At 56.1% G+C, this 27,242-nt stretch overlaps 2 protein-coding genes across 2 annotated transcripts; one reads left to right on the forward strand and one right to left on the reverse strand.

Moving 5' to 3' along the window:
- Positions 1 to 295: 295 nt before the first annotated feature.
- TGME49_253870 (hypothetical protein) lies at positions 296 to 16,724 on the reverse strand (the record flags this gene model as incomplete). The annotated part of the gene is made up of 5 exons (XM_018781028.1): positions 296 to 580; positions 1,149 to 9,227; positions 9,735 to 12,142; positions 12,647 to 13,030; positions 13,325 to 16,724. The coding sequence occupies 5 exons, from the start codon at positions 16,722 to 16,724 to the stop codon at positions 296 to 298; spliced, it is 14,556 nt and encodes a 4,851-aa protein (XP_018638163.1).
- A 2,451-nt stretch (positions 16,725 to 19,175) lies between these two features.
- Positions 19,176 to 26,884, forward strand: TGME49_253880 (GNS1/SUR4 family protein). Its single transcript, XM_018781029.1, has 2 exons — positions 19,176 to 24,948; positions 26,001 to 26,884. Exon 1 carries the CDS (start codon positions 21,091 to 21,093, stop codon positions 23,272 to 23,274), a length of 2,184 nt encoding a protein of 727 aa, XP_018638162.1. The 5' UTR covers positions 19,176 to 21,090; the 3' UTR covers positions 23,275 to 24,948; positions 26,001 to 26,884.
- The last annotated feature ends 358 nt before the right edge of the window (positions 26,885 to 27,242 follow it).

A 27,242-nucleotide genomic window follows, 5' to 3' on the forward strand; every position in this document is an offset into this window, starting at 1 on the left:
AACAAGAAACGTGGTTCCAATTATCGCCAGCCAAGAATCAGAACAGCACGGCCATAAGCATGAACTCATACGCGTGTGCGTGTGCGCCCAGCGCCAAAGTACGATGACCTTTGAATTCCAAAATCAGAGTCAATATCTATATGCATGCGGATACCCGCATCAAATAAACTCATCAACATGACCCGACATGCATGTGACACTGCGGCGGTGAAAGTGTACGAGGTATCACCGGGCCCAGAAAAAAAGCGCAACCCTATCCGGGTGGACAGCACCTCAATACTGCCGCCCCCGGCATTCACTTGGCTTCGCCACGTCTGAAGGCCGATGGAACTGAGCCAGGGTTGAAGAGAGAGTTAATGAAGGAAAACCAAACAGGACGGATTTTTCGCGGGCGAAGAAGATTGAGGGTGCGCTGCCTCGTATCGCCGCCTCCAGGAACTTCGCCTGGAGCGGAAAAAAGCTGGTGGCCCCTCGCGGTCTCTGAGTCTCCGCTGAGGCTAGGCTTTTCCCGTTTGGTTTCCTCCGAATGCTCGCTACGGTTGAATCCGGTGCGAAAGACGGCGGGCGACGAGTAATCAGCCTATCAGGTACGAAAGGAAAAACACGCAAGAGCAGCTTGACGCCACGGGACTTCCAGCCAAGACAAAATCTGGGGGCAGGCTTTATTCGTAGTGAGGAGTCGAAACCAGACTGACGTAGCCGCGCTCGCCCGCGTGACCGGAAAGACACGCTATGGTCACTCACGTAAGTTCAGTGAACAAACAGTTGAGACCCAAAAAAGGAACCAGCAAACAGTCGCAGCCGATCATGCAAACACAACAAGAAGAACAAAGGAGGAATGAAAGAGCATAGAAACGACTCTGACTGAATAGCCTCTTCGAGGCTTGCGCCACTCCCACACGAGAAACGAAAATGTTGTGCTGCGAAGTCAAAAGAACCCGGGCGTCGATTGACGAAAGCTGCAAGTTTAGCAGACAGGAGACTGACACCGGATAAATGAGTCACGAGACGATATGACGAACGTCTCTCGTTGATCTGTTACAATTGGAGCGACATTATCCAGCCACTAATGGTATGGGCAGTTGGACTAAAGATGCACGATGGCGAGAAAGCGCCACAGAAGAAGACGTTACGTTATGTTTGCTCACCGTTGCCTCTCCGATGATCCCGCTGTCTGTCTCAGACAGCCTCGACAGCCAAGGAGGTGGCTCATCGACCACACTCATAGGGTCTGTGAAAGTTGGATCGACGAGTTCACTCATCAAGTGTGCGAATTCTTCTTCTTCCGTACTCTCGCGTTCTTCCGTCTCGTCTCTCTCAGCTTCGTCACGCCGTCGTCTCCCTTCCCTCCTACCATACAGATCGAAAGACGAGACTGAGGACGGCCGGAACGGTGACTGGCCCTCTCTTCCTTCTTTGGTCTCAAACAGGTGCGAACGTTCGTCTTCGGGGAAACCTGCAGGCGAGCTATCGTGGTTTCGCCCTTTTGATGTCGCTACCGCCCTAGTAGTCAGCCTCTCCTCACGCTCTCGCCCTTGCCTGAAATCGAGAAAACGACCTGTGTGTCCATCGTCTTTATTTTCTTGTTGCCACTGAGGCTCACAAGCAGTTGCCGTGGAGGTTGTGAAGGGAGCAGAGACGGGCACACTTGACCTAAAAGTTCTTGCCCGTCGCCCGCTAGTCTCAGAGCCCCCGCTGTCGCTTCCCATGTTGTCCTCTTCCGAGAGGTCGTTCTGAGATCCGACCGCAAGGAGACTGCGGAGGCGGGCGAGCTCTTTAGCCTCGAGTGTCCAGCGAGAGGTAAGAGAATGCAAAAGATCGCCGGCGGACCAGGCCGTAGGACGCGCGCGTATATCGCTCGCCTGTTTGTTCAAACGAGCTGAGACACCCTGGCGACAAAACTCCTCTCCGTGCTTCTCCATCTCCAACGCAGCAGTGATGGTTTCCGCTTTCGGAAGCTGAGGTTCAGAAGGAGAACCCTGGTTGCTGTTCAAAGGAGACGAACAGGGACTCATTTGTGGACAGCAGCCGGGCTCCGGGTCTTCTTCAAGGTCCCCGCTTTCTGTTCCTCTTTCCCGGCATGTCGAGCCCTCGTCAGGCTCAGTACTGTGTTCACGCGCAGGAAGTTGGCATTTATTCATTTCTCTCATACTTCGAGCATCCGTTCCGTCTACTCCCCTGTGTTTGCCCCGTTCTCCGGAGGATGCTCCGTGCCTGCCTTGTCCCAAGCTTGTGTGGGTTCCCTCGACGTTTAAGCCCACTGGCGGACTATTTTTCAGAGTGTCAGAGACTTCTCGTTCATCCTCCGCGTCACTGTTTCTGTTCGCTTGTTGGTCTTTCTTCGTCGTTTCTTCTTGTAACTCCCTGCCTTCAGAAGACACCCCGTCCTCCGTTGTTGTGCCTCCAACACATTCGGCTCGCGGAATAGAAACAGAGGCGAACTGAGTCACGAGAGGCAGGAGTTCTGTGCGCGAGATGTGGTCGAGAAACGCGGTTGTCTGTACACTGTTTCGGACAAACTCCTCCGCGGTTCGGAGCAGTGCCAAGCGCTTTTTTTGCTTTCGGATGTCTTGAGCAACCGTCCCGATATTCACCACTTGAGGATTTGTCTCCTCGCTTCCACATTTCCCCACCTGTTCCGGCGCGCGTCCGCACTGTTCCGGTAATAGAGAAGAGCTCCGGAACTTGTCGACAGAAATTCCACACTCCATTTTCGTGTACCCTCCTTCCTGTTTTGCGTTGGCCATGAGGCGGTTCTCTTCTTCACAGCAGCTGCGAGAAACCGGAATCGCGTTTCCATCTGAGGAGCCAGGCGGCCTGTTATCCATGGCGTCTGACATTTCTCGGTCGTTTTTTCGTCCACAGTCCTCTCCCCGACTCCTTTCCTTCCACCCACACCGGACCATCTCCGGTTCGCTCTGTCCTTTCCCAGCGGAAAGTCTTGTGAAATTCAAATTTTTCTTTGGCTCTGCTTCCGGTCTTGCCTGTGTGTGCCTAGAGAGACAGAAGCATACAGCGGCACTAGAAAGATTCTGGAGAGTCAGCTGAAGCGTGGCGAAGACTTCCTGGAGCTCCAGCGCGACACTCAACAGACTGTGACATCTTTCGGTGGGGCCTGTGTGCCGAGCACTGCCCTCCAATGTGTCTCCTCGACGCCAGGTTTCTGCTTGTTCATGAAGTCCATGCTTGCCCTGCGGCGAAGGCACCCAGGGTGCGCCCCCTTCAGACCCGTGACGGAGACCCCACAGGGCCGACGTACAGGCGGAAAGAGAGCGATGTGAGGCGCTCAGCGAGGGAGCAAACCAGCGTGAAAAAGAAAGGTCTGAGAATGGAAACGCGGAAAATGCAGCAGAGTGAGCGGCACGGTGGCCGGGAAGAACCGAAGAACCTGCACGAGGCAGAGGACCGGAATGGAAAGATGGAAAGGCAGACGGCGGAGACGGTGGAGCGGGCGACTCCGACAAAGGTGACGCTGCGGGAGCTTGCAGGAAAGGCATCGGAAAGAAGTGGAATACCGTTTCCTTCCAGCACTCCAGCGCCGCCCAGAGAGCCAGGCGAAGGCCCGAAAGGAGATCGATGAGAAGTGCAAGCGATTTCTCTGCTGCATGTTCTTCCTTTTCTTCCCAAGACACAATGCAGACCCCTTGTCCCACAAAGCGGCGAGCGGACCTGACAGCACCAGACGAGGAAGCGAGAGAAAGCGACGCTGACGAGGAGAGGATCCCGTTAGGCATCTGTGTTTGCCACCCATCCTCGTCGCTTTGCGGTAAAGTGAACTTCATCGGATCCTCTCCAGTTGTCGTTCCTTCCATTTTTGTATTGTTCGTCTTCTCGGCTCCAACCGGCATCTGAGGGGTTACACACGGAAGCAACACGAGCCCCTCTTCTTCACAGGCACCGAGGCACCGGCGACAGAGGGCAATCGCCATTCTTGCAGGAAGAAGAAGAACCTCTCGTCCTCCCTCGTCGTCTGCTCCTTCTCTCACTGCGTTTGCGGCGTGCTCGGCCACTGGCTGACTGCACTCTCGGTGCTGCCGCGATTTTCTCGCCTCCTTTCGTCTTTCTTCCAGGAGACTCCTGAGAAGCGGGGGCGCGGGCCACAGGGCCAGCCTCGCGGCCAAGCGAGAGAAGAACACAGGGAGCCGCCGCGCGGAACTCGAGGAAAGCAGGCGCACCAGAAGGTGCAGAACTAGGGGGGAGAAAAGCGGATGCGTTACTCGATTTAGACGCAGAACGGCCGCGCTAAAAAGAGCGGAGCGAGGCGACGAAGACGAGAGGGCATTTCGAGGTCGAGAAGAGGCCTCGTGATCAGAAGACAGAGGAGGCGGCGACCGAGGCTCGCTGCTCGTGTCGGAAAACTCGACATCCTGAGCCATCAAACGATCTGCATGCCTGCGCGGGGAATGCGAGCGGAAATCATGAAATGCCGACTCATGGCGCGGCTCTGTAGCCTCCTGGGCCCAATCTTCTTGTTCATCACACGAGTCTGAGTAGTCACCTCGATACCTCTGGCTGCGTCCCCCGCTTCTTCGGTCCAAACACGAGACGAGCGGCTTGCGCCTCTGTCGATCTTGTTCTTCTGCTTCGCGTAGCGACTTCGTGCTTTCGGCGTCTCTCCGCGTTGCGGCCCTCGAGGCTCTAGCCTGTCTCTCGCTTCTCCCCGTACATGTTTCTTGGCTGGAGAATGCGCCACCCTCTTCTTCGTCTCCCCACTCACGGGCACGAGGAAACGGACAGCCGAGAGCCTCGGGGCCACCGGCCGGTGCGACGCGATTTGCGTTTCCCGGGAGAAGCACGAAAAGCAAATCCTCGAGAAGCCGGTCGACTGTGCATGCAAAGAAACTGCGCCAGGCCTTCGGTCCCCCCGGAAGTGCGGCAAAAGCCGAGGCGGCGGGCGGCGACGAGGAGAGAGAGGCGCCCACAGTTCGGAGCGCGTCAAGGAGAGAGAGACAAGACTGGAGACCGTGAGCCTGGAGACTCTCCACCGGCCACAGAGGCACATCGGATGAAGGAGCCGGGGCTCTACCAGACGGCGGCTGGGAGACCGGACCTTTCTCTACGCGCTTACCGCCTTCCTCTAAGCGCTCCGGAAACGACGCAGAAGCCGAGGAGGCTGTCCCTCGACAAGGGGACGAAGCGGCGGAAGCGGCTGAAGAGGTTAGAGACGGTGAACCGGGTGAAAAGAGAGAAGGGACAGGAGAACGAAGAGACGAGGAGCTCTGAGAACAAGGAGAGCCGCTGCGATGATGATCTAGGGTAGGTGAAGAGGACACGAGAGAAGGTGAAGCAGGAGGGGGCCTCGAGGGCGAAGAAGAAACAGGGATGGGGGACTCCAGCAACATTTCGATCGCTAGGCGGTCACGACCAAGACAGAAAGGCGAGAACACACCGCAGGGGTCGTTTCGAGTCGGCGGCAGTCTCTCAGATTCGTCGTCTCGAGGGTCTGACTCCAGAGAGAAGAATGCGCGCGACGGGAGAGGTAAGGAGAAGAAGTTAGCGCGAAGGAGACGTTCGTCCAGATGAACGCTGCAGCCTGAAGAAGCGAAACGGCGGGAGCCCGTCGGGTCCGTTTTGTCTCGTCTTCTACCGTCGCCATTGAGCGAGGGAAAAGGCACCACGGAGCGGCATGCCGCCTGCCTCCTCTGTTCCCTTCTTCCGCAAGAGGCAGTGAAGCGCATGCGCGCCTTGGATTCTGCGCGGCCTTCGCCGGCTTCGCTGTCGAGGTCTTCGTCTGCGCTTGACTCGCTTGCCTCCTCGATTCGTTCGCAGAGACGGCTGCCGCGTCTCCTGTAGCATTCTTCTGCCCTTGAGAGGTGAACGCATTCGTCATCAAAGCCGACCCTGGCGTTCTCCCCGTACGGTCTTCTTTCACCAGTGCGATCGGCTTTTCCCTCAGTTGCGCATGACTTCTTTCTCGCTGTGTCCGCGACGCCAAAGTGAAGATCGTGCCGCCTCTTCTTGTCCTTCTCCCGGCCAGCCCTGGCGTTGGACTGGTCGCTTTCGTCTCCTTTGTCCCCAGGTTCTTCTCTTTCATCCTCACTTTCTTTCTGAGCATCTGCCGTTCGCGGTTCACTCTGTTCGCTGCCTGCCTCGTCGGGAGCTCCGTGGGCCTTCTCGCCTTCCGTCAATCGGCTTTCGCCGCAGACGGCTTCATGCATCGCCCTCTCAAGTGTCTCCACATACGCCTCTCTGTCTCGCTTCTCGAGGAAGGCGCTCAGAACTCGAAACGCCGTGAATCGGCAGAGACGCAGCAGAAACGCTGGGGAGGTCAGGGGCGGCGGAGGGCCTTGGTGGGTTTCTACCGAAAACGCAGTCAAAGCCCGCAGGCGCGTTCGGCTCTGCTGATACCTTCTCTTCCCATGAGGGCAGGCGAGGCCTTTCCGCGTATGGTGTCCTTCAACTCGACTCTCGCCTTGCTCAGTCGATAGAGAAGACATCTGTGGACCCAGCTCCACGTCACCTGGGTCCCGCAGCCGGGCCGGCAGTCCTTGTCGTTCTCTCGGACCGTCTTCATCTTGAGGCGATTCTCGCTGTCTTGGCTCGCGTCCTGGGTCTCGCGTTCCGTTTTGAGGTGCGTAGAAGCGCATGGAAACCCGGTATCCGCCGAATTTCTGCCCTTCAGCAGAAGAGACACTCGAACCAGAGTCTGTTGCTTCGGTTCCTCGAGCCTCCCTGCGAGGCTTTCCTCGACTTTCTGTGCGGCCGTTGCGTTTCCAGTGTCTGCCTGCCTTCTTGGAACGCCCCCTGGCTTCGCCCGGCCTTCCTCCAGGTACTCTCAAACGACGCCCGTCGCGCCTTTCACGGCCTCTGCGGGGCGGGAGAAGAAGCGGAAGCGCCAGGGTAACGGCGAGAGCCTGCAGAAGTTCCGACCGATAAAGGTAGATTTCTTTTGCAGATAGAACAGCGACCTGGGATCCTTGCAGAGGCTCTCTCGCCTCTGAAGCGTGCTGGCCACACGGCCCCATGGAGCGCCCGAGTGTCTCCGAATCCGCGCGCCTTGAGGAGACAGGGGGCGAAGCCTTCGACAGACCAGCTGAGGGTGGAGGAGCGACGAGGGCGGGGGACAGGAAAATGTCCCAGTCCTCATTCTTTTCGTCTGGATACAACCAGGAGCCGACCTCGAGAAGCAGATTGTCCTCGGACGATATTTCCCTCCAGAGAAGTCGCGAAAACAACGCGTAGCAGCAGGTCGAAGGCAACCAGAGAGCGGCCGCAGGAGACGAGGAAAGAGGCAACGAAGAGACAGCGAGGGAAGCCGGAGAACGCGAGGTGGACGCGGGATGGAGAGACAGCAACGTTCCCTTTGCAGAAGCAGATGGAAAGACAACACGGGCTGCTTGGGCGAGAGGGTGCGCCGCTGGGACAGGGGAGACGTCGCAGTGAACGTGGGAAACAGAGGACGCAGAAGTAGAGAAATCTGCGGGGACCGAAGTCTTGGGCCGTCTCTGCGGACCGCAAGGGCTGTCCTCAGCTGCGAGAGCGTCGTAGAGGTTCGCATAGACCAGGTGATCACAACGAGGCAGGAGGGACACTGGAGCTGGGAGAACAGAAGGGATTTGCCCCGGATATGTCTCTTGACTTTGCGACGGCGACGACTGCCAGTCTCCGTCGCCCATGAAGAGAGAAGAAGGATGGAGAGACGAGGAACAGCAGGAAGAGAAAGGAGACCGAGGGGACATCGACACGAGAGGCGTCGACAGTGTGGCAGGCTGAGGATGAGCATCGGGAAGAAGACGAAGAAGCATGCGTGAAATGCAGAGTCGAAGGAAAGGAACAGAAGGAAGAATCCTCAGGGCTGGCCTCGCGTCATCTACGTCGCGTTCTCTCCTCTGGCTTGCCGTCTCGGCGATTTCACCTTGCTTGGGTTCTGTCCATCCCGCTCCTGCTCGCCCAGGTGTCTCCTCGGAGCCCTGGAGGAAAGGCGTGAGGAGACACGCGTCCAACATCGTTTCGCATTCAGCATCCCCCTCGCGTCCCCTCAACAGAAAGGGTGGTCGAGGTGAAGCTGCGTACGCAGAACTCCGCGAGCAGTCTGAGGGCGAACAAGCGGCCGTAGACAGTGCAGACGAAGGACGAGGAGCGGCCGTCGAGGGAGAGGCGTTGGGAGAGCAAGGAAGTGAAATGCACATGAAAGCGAGAGAAACAGAAGACGGCGCGGCAAGAGCAGCGGCGGCGCAGGTGTGGAGAGCGAGAGGCAGTGGGAGACTCAAGGAGACTAAAGAGGCGACGTCCGCAGAGCTGAAAGAAGGCAGGCAGCCGGAGGCGAAAGGCCCGCACCCTGTGGCCATGGGCGAAGGAGCCAGCGAAAGAGATGGGAGACATCGCGACGAAGCTGCGCTGACAGAGGAACAGGCGTTGGAAGGAAATCTCGAGAAACAAACGTCCCCGATCGCCTCGACCCCGTACGCTAGGCAGGTGCATCCTCTGACACGCAAAAGTTGCGGTCTCGACGACGGAGCCCTGCTCCCGATGCCTTCGTCGCTCTCCTTCGCTCGGTCCCAGCCTCTCCTCTCCGGGCACCTCGTGGCTGTCTCGCGTTCGGAGTCGCCTCGGGAGTCTCCTGGCTTTTTCCCCGCTTCTCCGTTGGACCGCTTCCGGAGACAGGCCGCATGCAGAAGAATATGGTGAGCGCTCTTGGTGAAGTCGGCCGAGAAACGCAGGAGACGCTCGAGCTTCCCGAGTCTCGTGTAAATGCCAACGGCAGCGGAGCGGAGGAAGATAGACAGAAGCGCACAGCCGGGAGAGGCTGAGGCAGAAGGCAGGGACAGAGAAGAACGGGCAGAAGCGAGCCACCGAGGCGACGTATTAGAGAGGCAAGGAGGCTGCACAGGTATTTCAAGAGGAGAGACAGTCTCGCTCGCGACATCTTCTCCTCGCTGTCCCCCTCCGCTTTCGACTCTAGTCGCCGGAGCAAGCCGAGAAACTAAGCTGTCGAGGCCAACGAAGCCGTTCGCCACCGACGTTGCAAATAAGGCAGGCGAAGAGAAGGAAGGCGGGGAGACGCACGAATCCGACAAGGGAGAAGGCTGGGGGAAGGGAGAGGAAGAACTGAGGCACACGCTACTAGGGCCGCCTGTGAGGGCGCCGAAAATCAAATGCAGAAGGTCTTCTTCTTTTTCCCCAGAGGATACGGAAGAGAAACGGGAGGCTCCAGAGTCGATCGCCACCGCATCGCCTGCCGGCGGCGAAGACGATGCACATGCGGCAGACCTCTTGGCCGTCGAAATCTGTAAAACAGACATATGAGAAAGAAGAGCGAAGGCGCAGCAGATGAAGAAGAGACGTGCGCTCGCACGCAGAAGAAAGCAAGCAGAAGAAGGGATACAGAAGAAATGGGGAGAAGAGGTTCCAAGCTAGAGAGAGAGAGACGACGCGCAGGCTCGACGAGAGGAAGGTGAGCAAAGGCTGTGTGAACACCAGCCGAGGCAGGACAGAACGAGACAGACCGAAGCACGTGACGGAGCAGAACAATTCTCCAGAGAAGCGGTGAAGACGAAGAAAATGCGAGAGTAAAACATGCCCCGACAGATAATGAACAATCCACGGAAGACAGGACAGCGAGGGAAGGAAGAAGCAAGCGACGAGAAGACGGTGCGCTGTCTGAGACGAACATCAGAGACTCATTTCGAAACAGAATCGAGAGGACTACCTCTGTCCAGTGTCCTCGCTCCCTTCGAGTGTCCGATGATTTGAAAAACATTGCTCCATTCGCGCGTTTTCTCCGTTTCATTTACCTTGTCCTGTTGCTCGTTGTCAAACGTCTCGCCTTGTGCAGGGCGTCGCGTCTCCTGACCCACGAAGAGATCCCAGAGAATCTTCAGACTGTCTCTTCCTGCCCTCTTTTCTGCGGCCTGACGCATCTCGTCCAAACGCCCGTGGGCGTCGCTTGGCTCTTCTCCCAGGCCTTCGCCCTGCGTCTCGCCGCTTTTATGCCGCTGCTCCTTCGCTTCTCTGTCGGATGGAAACGTCTCTCGTTTTTCTTTTGGAACCTCGCCAGCCAACGGGGCAGCCAGCTTCGCTGAACAAGGCCCTACGCAGGAAGGCGGAAACGTCGCGCAGAAGGCGCACAGGCGCGGCGCTGGAGCCTGCAGAAGGGCGTCGCCTGCAGAGGCGGCGAGAGGTGCCGCGAGGCCCAGGAGGGAAAAACCGCTGGACGCAAGCGGCGAGAAGGAGAGACGCGATGGTCCGCATGGTGAGGCCAGAAGAGAGGATGCCCGCGAATGCAGAGAAGTCAAAACCGCATGCTGGCGGGCAGAAGCCACATGGCGCATCCACTCCATGACAGCGAGAGCGAGCGACCTCAGTTCTCGCACCACAGGCCGAGAAGAAGAGAGCAAACAGAGAGACGGAGAGAAAGGAGGAGAAACGGAGACGGACGCAGGTGGGCGAGACGGGGAAGAGGTACCAGGGGGAGAGGAGGAAGGTGACGGGTGATGAAGTTTTGACAAGGACACTAGACAACCTTGAACGGAAAGCAGCCACAGCAAGGAGACGCCGAGATGAAGGAAAACCGCATCGAGGACGCGAGCGACGTTTTCAGGATCAGCGAAGGCGCCCAGGTACTCAAAGAGAGAGGAATCCGGAGACTCCAAGCAAGGCGCAGGAGCGACAGTGGAGGGAGACGCACATCGCGCGTCGCGGTGTCTGAAACTCGAAGCAGGTTGCTCACATGCGAGACTGACACACACAAGAACGCTCCGTAGAGAGGGAGAACAGACGCCGGAGAAAGACGAACGCATCCCTGATCCTGACTCCTTCCAGGAGGGCGGCATTCCGTCGGGAACTCCGCCCCCGCAAGGCGCCTCTGCCGCGGTTCGCGCCTTCTCCGCGTTCGCCGCGCTTGCCTCGTTCTCTCTACCGATCGTTTCGTCTCCGTTTTTTGACACAAGAAGAGACCGCGCCGACTCTAGGGAAGGCTCAGACGCGGATCGAGCAAGCCCCGAGATGTAGAAGTTCCAGACACGCGCGGGAGAGTCGAGAAGAAGGAAGAAAGGACCTAGAAGGCGCCTGCGAGACGCACACAGGGCGACTGGCCCCCCACACTGGCCCTGCAAGCAAAGCCAGCAGGGCAAGTGGGGAAAAGAAGAGACAGACGGAGACGTGGAGTGCCCAGAGAAGAGACAATTAGACGAACAACGCGAGCCTCTGAGCAGGAAACCGAGTGCAAGATTGAGGAGGAACGCACGAAGAAGAGGCGCGTTCCAGAGGGTCTCCTGAAACACTCGAGAGAGCTGCAGACGCATGAGAAGCCTCGCAGCCCTGGCTTCGGCCTCCGCCTCGACAGACTCCAGAAAGCGAGACCGGGCCATGGACAGACGGACCGAGGGAGAGTTGATATGAACGTCTGACAAAACCGAGGAGGCAATCGTCCTCTCAACTCTTCCAGGGGACTCTGTGTTCGTCGCCGAAGTCACACAACTGCATTTCTCCTCAACCACATTAGTGTCTGTCAAATGCTCAGAAGCTTGCGTCGCCTCGTTATTGGTGAGCGTCGGTTTTCCTACGTTGGCGCCTGCCCCTGTTTTCTCTACTGCCTCTCTACCGCGCCAGTAACCTTGAGGAGGCAATGAGGAGACAGAAGGGACAGACGCGGGCGACGACAGAGCAGACAGAGAGGAAAGGATAAAGGGCGAGTCTTGCCCCTCGATGCGTTTCAGGGCCTGTGCGTTCTCCTTTTTTTCGTGTTCTTCGTTCTTGGAGAAAAACAGCAGAAAGTCTTGGGGGCAGACGCCAACCGTCATCCCGCTCTTTCCGGAAGCGACGCCCTCTCCTGCGACTGACGCAAGAAACGCGGCGACGCGCTTCCTGCTTGCTTCAGCGCCTCCGCTGCCCCGTCTCCTGGCCTCAGCCGGGCCGCGTCGCGGAGTCCCAGCGCTCCCGGAAGAGACACACGAAGACGCGGTCCACAGAGACGAGGAGAGAGGAGCGACAGCAGGACGAAAAAGTGCAGAAGGACTCGCAAAAGGGGAGACAGGAGAAGAGACTGGCAAGGAAGCGACGGACGAAGAGGAACCTGTTTTGTGTGAAGAGTGTTGATCGTCGAGACAGTCAGCGAAATACGCGAGAAAGACAACAGCGAACGACGGTCGAGAGAAAAGGAAGGCCTGAAGCATGCAGCGCATGCTCCGCAGCCGACAATTCGCTGAAAAAGAAAAACAAACGAAAATGGCTGAGCAGATCACACCGCCCTAGTCCCTTCACCTTTGTTGAAGTCAAGACAGGGAGGAGTCTCTTGAGAGCCAGACCCGCACATGCAGACAGTAAGTCCCTCCTAAAATGCTTACGCTTGCTTATTCCGGCTGATTTTCCACATGCACATTATTTATACATATGCATACATGCAGCAGAATTTTATATCTCGGCCTAAGTTCTTCTTTTCCGCCAATGCAGAGACAGATGTACCCTGACACCTTCTAAACAAAAAGGATCACGGCACCTTCTACGGCTACGGCGGAGGGAGCGGTGTCCCTCACGGTGGCTGTTTTCTTTGTGAGGGTGTTCTTCGACTTTCAACGAAGCTTTCCGTTGCCGCAAAAAACCCCACAAAAGATCAAGATCACACGGACAGACGCGTTATCTACGGCGGCTCATGTGATATCACCTGTCTTTGTTTTGTCCCATTCTGCGGCTTCTCCAAGCTCCTCACCTGCTGGCGGCGGACCCGCCCAGGTTGTGCGTGTCACTTGAGGCTGTGAAGGCGTTTCGGCTTCCCCTCTCTCTCCGTTTCTTTCCACCTGTTCAGCGTCCACATTTTTCGGCTCGCGTCCCCGTTTCGATTCTTGCGCGGCTCGCCTCGCTGGGTGCAAGGAGCATGGCGAAGAGGACAGAGAGGCTGGAGAGTAGAACGAGGGAAGAAGAAGAGCGAGCACCGCCCCGAAGTTGAATGGGCCTCTGGGTGTCTCTGCCGCGGGAACTGCCGAGAAAGGAAGGAGCGAAGGGAGGAGCCAGGCAACACTCCAGACGGCGAGTGCGGCGACGACCCGCTCCGACAAGTGTGGGTGGAAAACGACAGCTTGGAAGATCACTGTCACTGCAGAACGAAAAGGAAACACGTCGCATGCAAAACCAAAGAGAAAACGGATCTTGCGCGACAGAAAGGAAGACGAAATTGACCTTGAAACGAGTGGTGCACCAAACCTAGACACGCTATCACGTGCTTGTGGTCTGCTTAGAGAGCTAGCCATATACGTCTACCAGCGTCACGATGTGTGACTACATGTTTCATCAAATCATCTAAAGCGACAAAAACTAATTCCACTTTTTCCTGCTTTCGTTTCACTGGCAGAGTGCTGCTTCCTCCAGATTTCAATGCGAAACCGCTCACTGTCCTCGCAGTGGTGGAGATTCTCGACTTCTTCCAGCCAGCGCGATGCCTCGAGGAAAGCCATCTGGTCCAGCTGTCCCCGCGGTGACTCCTCGAAGACTGTCTGGCGCTGAGAGAGGTTTTCCGGGAGATCCTTGCCTTCAAAGGCCCCCGATGCCAGCGCGATGAGCCTGTTGGCCGCAGCCATCAAACGGTGCCTTTTGCGTCTTTCTTGCCTCGGAGAAAGAGCCCGATATCGTCTTGCTTCTCGCCCTGCAACTGGCGGAGGCTCGGTCCTCTTGTGCCACTTTGTGAAAGCACGCCCCCTTCGACGGTAAGCATCTAGCGGCACCAGTTCTGCATGCTTGTCGATTTGCCTCCCCTCGCTCTCTCGCGCTCTCTCACTTTCCCCATGTTCTCCACCGCGTTCACCTCTTCTTCGACTCCGTGGTCGGCCTCCTCTCTCCCCTCTCAGGTCTGCCTCTGCCTCTCGTCTCCTGTCCTTTCGGTCTTTATCAGATGGTCTCTCCAGCAGTCTCTTGTGGGTCGCTTCACCTTCCCCCCGGCCTTCGGCGCTTGCCGAGGCCTCTGGAACTCTCTCTGCTTCTCCCCTTGCCACCTCGTAGCCATGAGACAGGGTCGCCTCGTCGGTGTCGTCAGCCTCGCTGTCAGCCTCGCGTCTCTCTTGTGCTCGTGCCGCGTCCTTGGCGGAAGCTCGTCTGAGAATCGATCCGCTGCTTCCATAAGAAGAGGCCAGTCCACTTGCGTTTCTGTCAAAATCCGGCATGTCCTCCTTCCTGTCCCCGCTGCCCGCTCGGGTGTGCTTTCCGTCGGGATCCGCCCGCGCGCCGTCGATCTCTCGTGCCCTGGCCGCCCTCCCGAAGCGGCTTAGGGTCCCTTCACAGGATGTCACTTCACAGTACACAAGTTCTTCTTCCTCACAGCCTTCGCTTTCTCTCTCTGGGCATTCTCTCGCTCCTCCACTTTCGCTGTTTTCACCCTCCTCGGTGCTCCACTCTTCGTTGAGACTCCTGAGGAAGCCATTGCCTCGCCCGCGCTCTGCCTCGGACTCTTCCTCAGTCGAACCAGAAGAGGAAGAGTGTCCCTCTTCTCCACACCCCCCATGTCGCCTACCTCTGTCTCCGACCTTCTCCGATCCTCTCCACTCTCGTCGCCTCTGCTGAGAGGCGCGCCCTCGAGAGGAGAGAGACGCCCATGCATCGATGTCACTTGCGCTGTCCGCCGAATGTGGGGACGAAGAGGACAGCCGATCCGAGTGACTGTCCCTGTCTCTGCGTCTCTTCGGCTCCCTGCCTCCTTCCCTTCTTCCCGCCCTCCCTGCCTTCCATCGCCTGAGCCTCGTCGCCTCTTCTTCACCTGCCACACCTGACTCGCGCCAGAGAGCCGCTGGCGCTTTGCGACTGCGGGCGAAGTCGCAGGAAGCCACAAGCCCCTCAGACAGAAGATACAGAGACGGAGACCGCGTAGTTCGGCAGGACATGCAGGCAGGTCGTTTCCGCCGCCAGTCCATGTAGGAAAAAGACAAAGCGCTGTCCCGATAGGAGCAAGAGAGCCTTCTCGCGAAGGCCTGTCTCATCGCAGCGCTAGAGACGGAGAGATCATGAGGATCGAGAGAGCCATGCGTCGACGCAGGCGAAATGTAGCGTCGAAACCGCCGCGACAACCGAGATCTGTCCATAGCATCCACTTCCCAATCCGAAGACGAGGTCCAGTCTTCTGCGTCGTACTCGATGCAGGTTGACTCCTCTGATTCTTCGTCGGCGGATGTGTTCTCGCTTTCCTCTCGGGAACACTGTTCAGAGTCACCTAAGCTTTTGTCCTCCATTTGCTCTCTTCCTCTTCGTCTGCGGCGTCTTCGCGATCGAGAGGAGTAGTAACTTGAAGCCGACTCTGCCTCTTCCCGTGTGTGAGAAAAGCTCCTGAGCTGCTGTCGGCTGCGGCGACGTTTTGCGTCTCTCACCTCTTCCTCCCTCTGCTGAAGAGGAAGGAGAAAATATTCACTGTCTTCCTCTTCGCTTCCAACCTCTTCCTCCACGCCCGATGGTGACGACGAGGAAAGAGCGACCGACGAAGAGCATCTGTTTATTTCTCGCCTTCTGCTTGTCCTCCATTTCTCTCGTTCGGTCTCTGACGAAGCGGACGACACAGAAGCGGAGTGGGAAGGAGACAAGAAGCTTCTTCTCTGTTCCCTGCTTTCTCTCCGCCTCTCCCGCTCCTCGACTCTATCTCGGCATCTCCCCTTCTTCGCCATAGCCTCAGCTTCTGGCCTTCGCTCTCCGTCTGCAGACGTGCGGTCGCAGACGCAACCTCGTCGAGAGTCCCGTTCTTCGTTCTCACTGTCTTCCTCGCGTTCGTTGCCTTGATCTTCGCCTCCCCCGTCGGCTGTTTCATGTTTCGCGTTGAAGGCTGCAGCTGGTCTCTCCTCGCGCGCATTCGTTGACATGGTGTGCGCTCCCTTTGTCTGCTGCTGCCGCCTCAAACGGCTGCTCGAGCGCTGTGTCTCTTCCTGCATGTCGTCCAAAGACGAGGTGTCTCTGTGCAGCGTCATTTCGTCCTTTTCACGACATGTGCGTTCCCTCCTCGCCTCTTTCGTTCCATGATCTTGGCAGGGATTCTTGCCTCCGAGAGCGCTGAGGCCCTTTCTCTCGCCATTGTCCGGTCGACGAGACAGAGGAGACGCACTGCGGCCTCCTCGCGGTGAACTTCCACCTCGCCCAAGAAAAAACCCGGAGAAGTGGGCAGACGACGACAGGGCAGAGAAGGCAGGAAGCTGTTTTCTGTCGCTAGGCGAGGGAAGCGTTTTTTCACCTGGCGTTGTGAGTCTGGCTTGAGACGCCGCCGAGCCGGCAGGAGGCCAGGGTCCAGAGTCTCGTCCCCTGTGGCGAGTGTGAGAGGCAGCGGCAGATGCCGCAGGCTCAGTCCTAGTTACCAAAGAAGAGCAGACGTGAGAAGGAGGAGAAGAGGCGAGTGGAGACGAAGCGGAGGATGTAGAAGGAGATGACTGGAAGGGGACAGCTGCGCGACAAAGACCGAGGGCATTCACCGCGGGGGCCTTCGCCATCGAGGGAGACGTACGCCCGTCTCCTGAGCAGATGCAGAAAGCCGTTGCAAGGCTGGTGCGGTCTCTCGAAGGTGTCTGGAGAAGGACCTCAGTTCTCTCCACGGAAGGCAAAGCATGTGACGACGTGGTTGGAGAAGGACAAAGAAGAGACTGCGATGCAAAGGACTCTCCACGAGAGCGGCTACCATTTTTACTTGAGGAATCAAGAGCGTCACGAGGAGAAACGAGAGAGCAGACAGACGAGATTCTGCGACGCTTGAGAGACGGCACCTCGTCCAAGTCTTGTCGCGCGGAAGAGGCCCGGCAAGCCGCGGTTCCTGAAGCGCCGCGGACCTCCATCTCACGTCGGGGAGCGAAACGAGACGAAAAAGGGGACTTGAGAGAATTTCTGGTTCATGGGTGCGGTGAAGGGGGGTAGAGGGAAAGTGACAACGAGACAATGTGGCGAACAGCGGAAGCAAAACGAAGGGATGGAGTGTGTGCCCTCGAGAGGTCCACCGTGTTTTCGTGCCTGGCCACGGAAGAAGGACGGAGAGACAACAATTTCTTGACAAAGACTGGAGCAATACGAGAGGGAACGGCTGCGCTAGTTGGCCAATGTGCGATGTTGGGGGGAGAGTGGAGTGCAGCGGACACACGCAGACCAGGAAGGAGAACGAACAGTCGCGGAAAGGGGGGGTGGAGAAACAGGAGGTCCACGGAGGAAACAAACAAGTTGACCCGTTTAGGAAAATTCAGATTGAGGGCGCAGATGGAATCGACTGTAGGGTGCGTAGAGGAATGCATTAGAGAGGTTCCGTGGTCATTTCCCAGCCTACACATCTACGAAGAGCGTACTCGACAGACGCACATGGGTGTGCTTCTACAGACAGATGAGGAGAAGCTCTTTCGGTGGAAAAGACGACCGGAAAGTTCCCCAGCGCCTGGCAAACGGCAAGGCAATTTTGAGGCCCTGTCGGAGCACGACAAACAGAGGAAGCGAATGACGAAACAGAACGGAAGAAAAGGTGAGAGAACAGCTGGCCACATTAGCCCAGCAAGACACACCGGCGAGACAAAATCGAAGAGGGCAAGAAAAGCCTGGCCATTGGTGGTCGAGGGAGAGAGACCGTCAGCACGCGAGAGGAAGAGAGGCTTTTCAGAAAAATCGCGCACCAAAGCAGTCAGGAAGCCTCCGCCCGCTACTTTTTCCAGACAGAAAAAACGGAACTCGAAGGCAACATGCTCGGCCAGCCCAATCCTTGCCGATGACGTAGGGCACATCACATCGATCTCGCGTGTGCAAAGACGAACCTTGCCCGCCTCTTCCTCGTGGACCTCACACCACGTCAGATGTGGCGACAAGCCGACTCCGCTGGTCTGTGGCTGTGAAGCCGAAACTGACCCTCAACAGTACAACAACCTAAAAAGAGTTCTTCTCAATGACTTATTTTGTGGGTGCTCTTGCTATGTGCAAAATCCGGGGGACTCTGAGAGAGATACAGAAGAGGCAGATGCCAAGCAGTGTCCAGGAGGCAAAATCTCACCGCCGCTGCCCGGAGGGGCCTCCACTGGTGGGCGGTGCCAGCGCCGCTTGCCAAGCTTTCACCGCGAGCAGTGCTCGAGTCTCCTCAAGTAGAGAAGGAATGCCAAGAACAAGTGCTAAACAAGAAAACAGCAAGGAAATTTCCGACAGAAATCGACTCACTGGCCAAGGGGACGGATAGCCGTTAACCCAAAGAGCGGGTTCGGACCTGCTGGTCTCGTCCGAAAAACAGGACACCTGGACGGTCGTGGGCCGGGTATGCAGTACTCGTTGTCTGTGCCGATACGACCATGTAAATGTCTTATTTTTCTCACAGACATTTCCCTATTACCAAGAAAGTTAGGGGTTGTTACGCAAATCTGCGCCGGCTGAAGAGTGACGTGAAATACGAATGTCTGTGGAAGGTGTCTGAGTGTGTGTCTCCGCAAGTGCGCTCCCTCGTCCGTGCGGCCATTCCACTCGAGGCTTCCCGGGAACCAGGAAGAAAATATGAAGCACTTAATACAATGAGCGAAAATGACGGGGAGACACTGTGCGCGGGTACTAAGACCAACAGGCGATTGGCTAGTGAATAGTCACCGTAGGGAAGAAGCGCAAAATCCTTCCCTGGTAACCTGCAAGCCACGTAGAGGCGCGGTCTCTCCGTAGGACTGTGAGGAGGTAGCTTAGGAAAAGTGACACAACCGCTGCGTCTTGACTGGAGAGGTGTCCTTGGCACTCCCTGTGGCACTCACGCAAACGAACAGAAGATTTTATGACCTCTGCAACGCCAATCGTGCCACTTTCCTACCTAAACAGCCTGGGAAACATGCAGCAGCACGGCACGGAACTGCGGATTTCGTGTGGAGCGCATTTTTCCTCTCTCGCGAAAGGGTGCTCTTTGCAGTTCTCGATACTTCCGATTAGTTCTTCATTGTCTCACCACCTCCCTGTCCGCTGCTTTCTGCCAAGTCATGCATCAAACGCCTCTCTCTTCCTGACGCTAATACTGCTGCATCTCTCGTTACCACACACAGAAACCCATGGCACCGCAACCTTGGAGCCGCCAATGAGAGTGCTGCGGCAGCCCTCCCCGTGCCGCTTCTCTTGCCTCTCGCTGCCAGGATTTTCCCTTCATTCTCTCGAAAAGACTGGTGATATGGATGTCTTTCCTGCTTCTCGTTGCTCGTAATTGGACAACGAAGCCGCTTCCCTTTGCGCATTTTTACCACACGTATGCTATTTTGTCGCGCAGCAACCAGACGTCGGAGGTGCGCGCGTGGCCGGTACGTTGGCAAGATATGCTCTGGACCAGCGTGAGACGGCAGTGTAGAGGCAGAGAAGCAAGCGTCGAGACTCGTGAAGGTTTTTTCTCCAGATAAATTGAAGACGAGTGTACTTGACTCAGAAGACCGTGTTTTTCCTCGAGTAAACTCGTAGAAGAGAGAGCGTAGGCCACGCAGAATCCGAAAGGAGTGCCGACAACACCGTGGCAAAATCCAAAAAGCGCAACGGCACTACGGCTGTCTCAGTGCCACGTCGCCGCCATTCGACTTACCCCTCCCCTACCTGTTGTAGCAGATGTGAGTAGGTGAGCGATTCTTTTCGCCGTCCGCTGCTGAAACAGAGGGTTCCGAATGAATAAAAGCGTGTCGGCAACGTTTCCGGTTCCGAGGTGGAGAAAACGCGACGGTCGCAGAACCTCAGTCTAGGCTCACTGCGTAACGCCGCCCCGCGCTCCCTGTGTACATCGCGCGTCCTACTTACTCCACGCGAATCTCCCCACCTCGCAGTGTTTATGTTCGCTGGCACCGTTCGACATGGTCGCAGACATTGATAAAACAAACATCCACATAGACGTGTTTGTGTGTGTACGTGCGCGTACGTGTGTCTCGGCACATCTTCTCAGAGCCTGACACAGCGGGGCTCGAAGTTGAGTTTTTGTGTACACAGACAAGGCGTCCGAGGTAGTACGTATTGCGAATGTCGCTCTGCGGCTTGCAAACGTGAAAAACGCAGCAAGCGAGGAAAAGGCACATCATTTTTTGGAGGCTTGCTTTTTGTTCTTTAGCTGTTGCGCAAACGTGTGGACCAGAAACGCGGATCAAGGCGTTTGCAGTCAATGGAAAGGGATCTCACTCCGTTGTCCATGCCACCGCTTTTTTGCGCGGAAACGAGAACTCAGTAGAAAAACAACGTCATTTTTCCCTCTCGCTTCCGGTCTTCCGCTCCGGCGAGTTACGTAGCTTTTCATGTGTGTTCCGCGCCAGAGGCGGCGAACCACAGTTACATAGGTGGGCATGTATATGTAGTTACACGCCTGTGTATTTGTTATATTCGCGACACTGCTTAGGCTGTTTTCGAAGAACAGCCAAGACTGCAGTTGCAGGGCAGAAGTCGTGACGTGTCTTTGTGTGCCTGACACACGTCTAGACTGCAGATGGTGCACGTTTACGAAACGCTTGCACTCTGCAAAACGCCCACCTGTCCTCAAAAATAATATATACGTGTGTTTTCGTAGCCTCCTTTGTAGTTGTGTAGGAGGGCTGCCACCTCCGTTCTCGCGTTGCGCAGGGCTTCCTACCCCTTTCTGTTTTACTAACTGCATTAGCGAGACACCTGTGAATAACATTATGGGGGACTGTGGCGCGCAAACAAGGAACAACTAGCCGAAGGAAATCAATGCTGAATCGAAATTTGAGAGCGTCTTTGTTGACTTTGTTTAATTTCATCCAATCCTCTACGGCAGAGAAAACCATCCCATTTCTGTCTGTTGAGGCTACGTAGGGGGCGGTCGCTTCTTTTCCAGTCGGCTCACGAGACTTTCCAAAGGGGATTGAGTCGGTGTGTGGCTGACAATTTTCAGCAGCCCCTAGCAATCCGGTGTTGAAAGGCCTGTAGATCGCATATTGGGATCTTTTTTGACTTCTTCGGAAGAGGGAATTCGTTCTTTCTTGTGCTTGATCGAGTCACGTTGCCCGTAGCGTCATACACCTACACTCAGTTACATACCGTATACCCTCTGCACCCTTTCTTCTGCGTCGTCTCTGCAGCTTCCGTCTCACATTCCTCTTGCGCTTTCATTGTTTCGTTTCTGTCACTGACGGAGTCGCTCCTTGCTTCCGCCCACAGAGTATCCCCACCACCTTTCCCCTGGTGACTCCATCCATCTCGGTTTCTCCATCCACTTCCGAGCGAAACATGTGGTCACTCTGGCAGCTGTTTCACTTTTATTGCCTTCGCCCGACAGGCGGGGCAGACTTGGCTCGAGTGCTCCAGGTTCCGATCTTTGTAGCGTGTGCGCTGTACGTCCCCGTCGTCTACGGGTTGCAGTGGTACATGCGGAACCGGCCTGCGTACAAATTGAAGACGGCTTGTTTTGTCTGGAACCTCGCGCTTTCGCTCCTCAGTCTTTTGGGCTTTTTCGTAATGCTGGTTGCTCAGCCGGTGCTCTTGACGAAAGCCATTTTCCCAGAGACTCAGTTCGTGCCGCCTGTGCGCGCGGTCATCTGCTTCTTCACGCTGACGAAGGCGATCGAGTTCGGCGACACTGTCATTCTGTGTTTGCGGAAAAAGCCCCTAATTTTCCTGCATGTGTACCACCACCTGACGGTCACGCTGTACTGTTGGCACGCGCAACTCGTAACCGTGTCGATGGGCCACAACTTCGCGTTCATCAACCTCGGGATCCACGGGGTGATGTACCTCTACTACGCGTTCTCCGTCTTGCAGGCGAGACATCCGATCCTCCTGGCGTGCCGGCCGTACATCACGCTGTCACAGACGGTCCAGATGTTTGTCGGCCTCTTCCTTTCGTACGAGGCGCTGGTGAGCGACTTGCCGGCGAGCGAGCACCTGAACGCGAACATTGCGCTCGCCATGTACGCATCGTACTTTGTCCTATTTGGGAAATTCTACGTTGAGGCCTACATGCGCCACCTGCGGCCCAAGACCACCCAGCTCATTGTAACTGTGCACACTCTCGCGATCGGCGGCCTCTGGATTCTCTGGGGCCACAAACGCCGCCTCGCGGTCGCGGTCGAGCTCCTCGTTTTCTCGGGCGCCACAGCGATTGTCCTGCCCCTCGTCCGGAAGGCGTACGCGGCCGCCTTGAGAAGCTGCGCTAGAGCCGAGGCACAAACGGCTGCGGGAGAAGCTTTCAGCCCTGCAAGCAAACTGACTCCGTCGCTGGCGAAAGTCGGATGCGACGAAGACTCAGACGCCGCTCCCACGGAAGCGGACACCGCGCCAGGCTCCCCGGACGTCTCACCTTCAAAGTGCGGTGGTAGGACCCCGAGCGCCGCAGAGGCCGCGCCCGTGTGCAAGGAGCCGCAGCAGATGGCTCTTTCTGAGCCTACAATCTGCAATCGCACACCCTCGCCTCAGAACCTAGATAAGGCTCCTCAACAACCCGGTTCCCTTGGCACGTACCAGGCCGCCTTAACGATCTCGAATTTCTTACTCTCGTGGGCTGTAGAAGGCATGATGACGGCCGCGGCCCTGGCACAGTCGGATTCGCTTTCCTGGGCACCCGGCACTCCTCGTGCGTCCTCCGCCTTCGGCATGAAACGTGGAAAGGCCAAGGCCTGCGAGTCTTCGAGAGAAGATCTCGAGGAAGAAGAGCCTGAGGCCGGGCCGAACCGGCCGAGGACAGGTTCAGAGACCCATGCACATTTCCGGATTTTCGATGGACTCTTCGCCCTCATTCAGAAGCCTGCCGTCCAGACAGAGACCAGCAAGGCGCCCCCCGCCAAACAACTGGCTGCCACGGCTGAATCACCGAAGCCACCGCAGGCGGCCTCAAGGCCTGCAACCACCTCCCCCACGGGGAGCGACTCGACCGCGCAGAGTACGACGAGGGGCCAAGTGACCCCGAAGAGTCTTCTAGGAGAGGAGGGAGTGGAGCTGGGCGCATGCATCGCCGCGACTGAGAGCGCAGCTGGTGAGGCAACGTCGAACTGCGGAGGCGCGACGAGCCGTGCCTTGTGCGCTGCCAGCGCAACGAGAGTGCCTCTGCACAGCGGCAAGGTACCGGCGGCTTTGCCTCGACACAGAGGCCCTTTCGGCTCTTTCATGGACATCGTTCTCGTCGTTCTCTCGTTCGCCATTCCAAGCATGTACGGCTGGATAGCTCACGGCAGCTGTCTCCTCGGGCTCTGCGTGTTCGGCGCGCTGCGCTGGATCATTGAACTGTACACTTCTGACACTCTGATCAAGGCGAAGGTGCCTGGGGCCGAGTGCCTGTGTGCACTCGCGGGGGGCAGCCTGAGGAAACGCGATACGCGGAGAGGAAAAGAGAAGGAGCGAGAAGCAGAGCGAGCGACCAAGCGCGTCACCTGCGCACGTGGTGGAGGGGGAGGCGGCGCTTGTCTTCGTAGAGATTGAGATGGTTCTTCAGTCAACAAACGAGGCTCATCCAACGCAAAAGGGACCTTGAGACAGAGGCATGATGGAGCCGAGCAGAGGAAGAGATAGAGGCACCAGGCACTACCATGCAGACAGAAGGCGGATGATTCCTACTTTCCGTGGGTCTGCTTAGAATGGAAGAAACGGACCTCGACAGGACAAAGGCCACCGGAAAACTCTGCTTCATGTGAGAAGAACTGGCACGGAGACGGGGTGGTAGACGTCTCCCTCTCTGCTGGACTTATCTGTGAGAGGAAGGAGAGCGCAGGCAATGCTGAGTGGCAGACAGAGAACGCTCGCGGTGCAGCTTGCGAGAAACAGAAGCCGGAACGGGGACAAAAGCGAAGGTCAGACACGCAGATAACTCCTTTTTCTTTCTGGAGTAATTGGCCATGAGCGGAAACGACTTCACGCGCAGAAACTGAATCTCGCTTTTGTAAGGAAAATAAGGATACCCAAACGGCCCTCGTGGGTTCCTTTAGATATACGGTATCGTGAGGCGTCTAAATGTGTATATACATACAGATAAGCACTAAGAAGGTGACTCCAAGTAGGCACGCTGTGCGCGTGTGATACTAGCTCCGTCGGCAAAGGCTCGTACACATTTCTGGATCACTGCAAAAAGTTGTGGAGTGTCCAGTTGGTCTCTTTCTCGGGTCCTTTGCTCAGCGAACCCGCGTGGGTATGAGCTATTTCTCGATATTACCTATTTTTAGTGCCACAGACTTTCCTCGGCTTGCCGTTTGTTGCGGGTGTATGGTTGGACCTGCACCACATTTCAAGCGACAAGGCTCCCTACACAATTGCCAGACGAAGAAGTCCCACGCCTGATCCGCAGCACGTGGCCTTTTCCCATCCAGCGGCACGCGGATGCGGTTGACAGGCTGTGGGTCATATTGAAGGTAGGATTTTTCCTTTTTTCAGTCGTGGCAGTTTTTCGAGACGTCGCATACTCTTGTTCGCCACGCTCTTTCGCTGCCCTTCTTCGCCTACGTTCGACCCTGCATGCGGCTGACGCCGGCCCTTTGTAGAGCCTATGTGAGAACCTTCATGGGCTGCGAAGAGGCACTGCGTAATTGTGTAGGGTGTCGAAGAGACGGCAGACAAGCGGCGAAAAGAGGCACCCGCTTTGGGGCTCTGCTTTGTAGTTGTTGCACACGAGCTGCCACTCAGAGGAAGGCGCCTTTCCTTGTGAGAGGGGTGCCGACGAAGGGTAGGCAGCGTGTGCGATATGCCTCCGTGTGCCCTCCGAAAGCAGACACCTCGTGAGTACGGCCGCGTTCACCAGGGAAACCACAGATGATTCACGACTGTGTTGCGTGTACGGGAAACGGTTTGAACCCGTCTGCCGGCAGAACTAACGCCATTGAGGCCCCGTTCCCTTTCCCGACTTCACCTTCGACAGCGGAACAGTCGGTGGCATTTTTGCAGAGGAGTGGAGATATGCGGCTCGTGCAGTTCCAGTCTGTTCTGGAGTCGCGCCACAGGGTGCGTTGGTCTTGGCCTCGGTTCGCGATCCCCCTTCCGGTTTTTGAGAACGAAGCTGCACCGAGGCTCGCGTGAACGGGGAGAAACTGCGAGCAGGCACACACGCGCCTTTTCCTTTTCGTTCGCAGAACACGAATGCGAAAGCGTGTATGTACACAGCTGCGGGTATGTGATCTTTCGGCTACAGACACACATGTCTGTTCTTACTTGAATGTGACTGTTTTTCTTCGTTAATGACGGTAGCCGGTGACCTTTGATTAAGCACATTGAGCGGTGCATGGTGGTGCACATACATATCTGCGTTATTTTGGCATGCGCATAAAAAAAAATATGCATTGCATATTGTATATACATTTACGTACTGCATGCACGGTGGTCGTTCACATGCACGCAGTAGGAAAGGGGCCCTTTGCGGCACACCGTGCAGCCCTTGGCTGCCAGTGGAGTTCTGGTGGGGGCTTCAGGGACTCCTTCAAAAATGTTTGACAATGCCCTTGATCGGCGCAAAAGAGGACCTGGCCGAAGCCATCAAACACGAAGGTCTCCAGTAACCCCTGAATGTATGTCCCGTCCCGCTTTATACAGTGCCAAGATGAGAAACACTGGTGACATCGTCATGGTATTCGATTTCTCGCCATTTCGAGTTTTTTTTTGCTCTGCCACATTTTAAGGCGGAACTGAGTCTCTTAGAAAAATGGTGAGAGACCACAGCGGTTTCCTGAGACATACGTCCATGCGCGCACTCATGTATGCGGTGGATCTACGCACCACCACACGCCTATGTACATATACAATTACACCCCGTGTTTTTGTGTGTGACAGTACGGATTTGCATATATGCGTTCTGATGTATCCTTGCAACTCAAGCTTCCTCAATGTAAGTAAAATCACCACGCTGAGGAGGACAAAAAAAATATCGACCGAAATGTAAAGGAACGAACCCCACGCACTCCGCTTCAACGGGTGGCAGGCATCCTGTTCCGCCCTTGTGCCCGCGTCAGCCTACAGAGGCAACCACTGTTGCACTGTTTGGTTCACGAGCACATTCACATCCTTCATGGGCAGTCACATGTTCTGGCTGTAATTTACCGAGTCACAAAAACGCCAATGCGTACAAAGACAGTGCGGAGTAAGTAGTACCGACAAACTCCCTTCGCTAATTGAAGTCACCTACCTGTATATGTGTGTGCATAGAAATACGCCGTTCGTGTGTGCAGGCGAGCAAACCGATACTTGAGGGACCGAAGGAAAGGCTACCGGGCATTACCTCAACACCTCAGGTTTCGAATGCACCACCACGGACAGGCCGCTCGCAGATCAAGGTAGGGGAATCTTCCGTCTTTGGTCGAACAGGGGACACGACTCGTGCGCTTGACCGAGTTGCAGGGTTGCCACCTCTGGTGTTCATGAGGCTTGCTTATCTGGTAGCAGCGGCCACGAACTTACACTTCTAATCGCTCTGGCACGAGTAGCCTGAGGCAGGCATAGTGACCCCTGTCGCAGTTGGACAGTCCGGCAACTTTTTGTCTCCGCTTGCTTGACATATTTCGCTCTCCCCGAGTCCTATCACCCCGCCACCCGGTCCGGTATTCCCATATATGTGTGTATCTTTCCGCATCTTACGCGCGAATTTGTCTGAGTTTTCGCTTATGCATACTTGAGGGATTCGTACACCGCGCATACGCATGTAACCTACAGTGGCTTCTTTAAAATTGGAGTGCTTCATCACGTGATGGGACTTCTTGTAACGCGGCTGTCTCACTAATGGTGTTGGGTTAAACGAAACACCGGATTTACCAACAGATCACTGTAATACTACATGTCTAAGACGATGTACCCTGCTCCGCGCCTCTAGTGTTCGTCGATCACGAGACCAACAGTTCAAAATTTTGAACGTGACGCTTCACGTTCGTCATCGAGCACCTTTTGAAGAGGATGTCAAGTACAAATTGATGCTCCTTACAAAAGCAACTGAAGAGAGGTGAAGGACTTCTGGTGCACCCGATTTTGCGTGCCCACTATACCGTTCGAATTAAACTGATACATTGCTGCCAACTTGCACTTTTGCCCTTTCGTTTCCCTTTCCAAGGTGGTCTGAAGAGTCATTTGGAGGGATGAACTGCCTCGCAATCAATCGAAATAAATAGGACTGCAACAGTCATCTACATCGTTATGAACAGCTTCAGCAACCGGGAGCTCAGGCACAGATTTGTTAGTGCCGCAGTCAATGACGAAACGGAGCTGACAGCCCGTCATTTAAGGTTTAACAAATCCGTTAATGACCAAAGAGAGATCTTAGTCTCCTTTAAAGCACAAAAAACAAAGCACACACACGTCTGTTCTCCACATTTAGAGGACAATTGAAAAGAAACAAAGAATACACCAAACTTCCCTTTGCTGCCGTTTCTATGGCATGTAAGAACACATCCAGCAATTCAAGTTTGCACCTGCTTTTCTTC

Source organism: Toxoplasma gondii, chromosome III (genome assembly GCF_000006565.2).
Source record: "Toxoplasma gondii ME49 chromosome III, whole genome shotgun sequence".
Classification (NCBI taxonomy): Eukaryota; Apicomplexa; class Conoidasida; order Eucoccidiorida; family Sarcocystidae; genus Toxoplasma; species Toxoplasma gondii.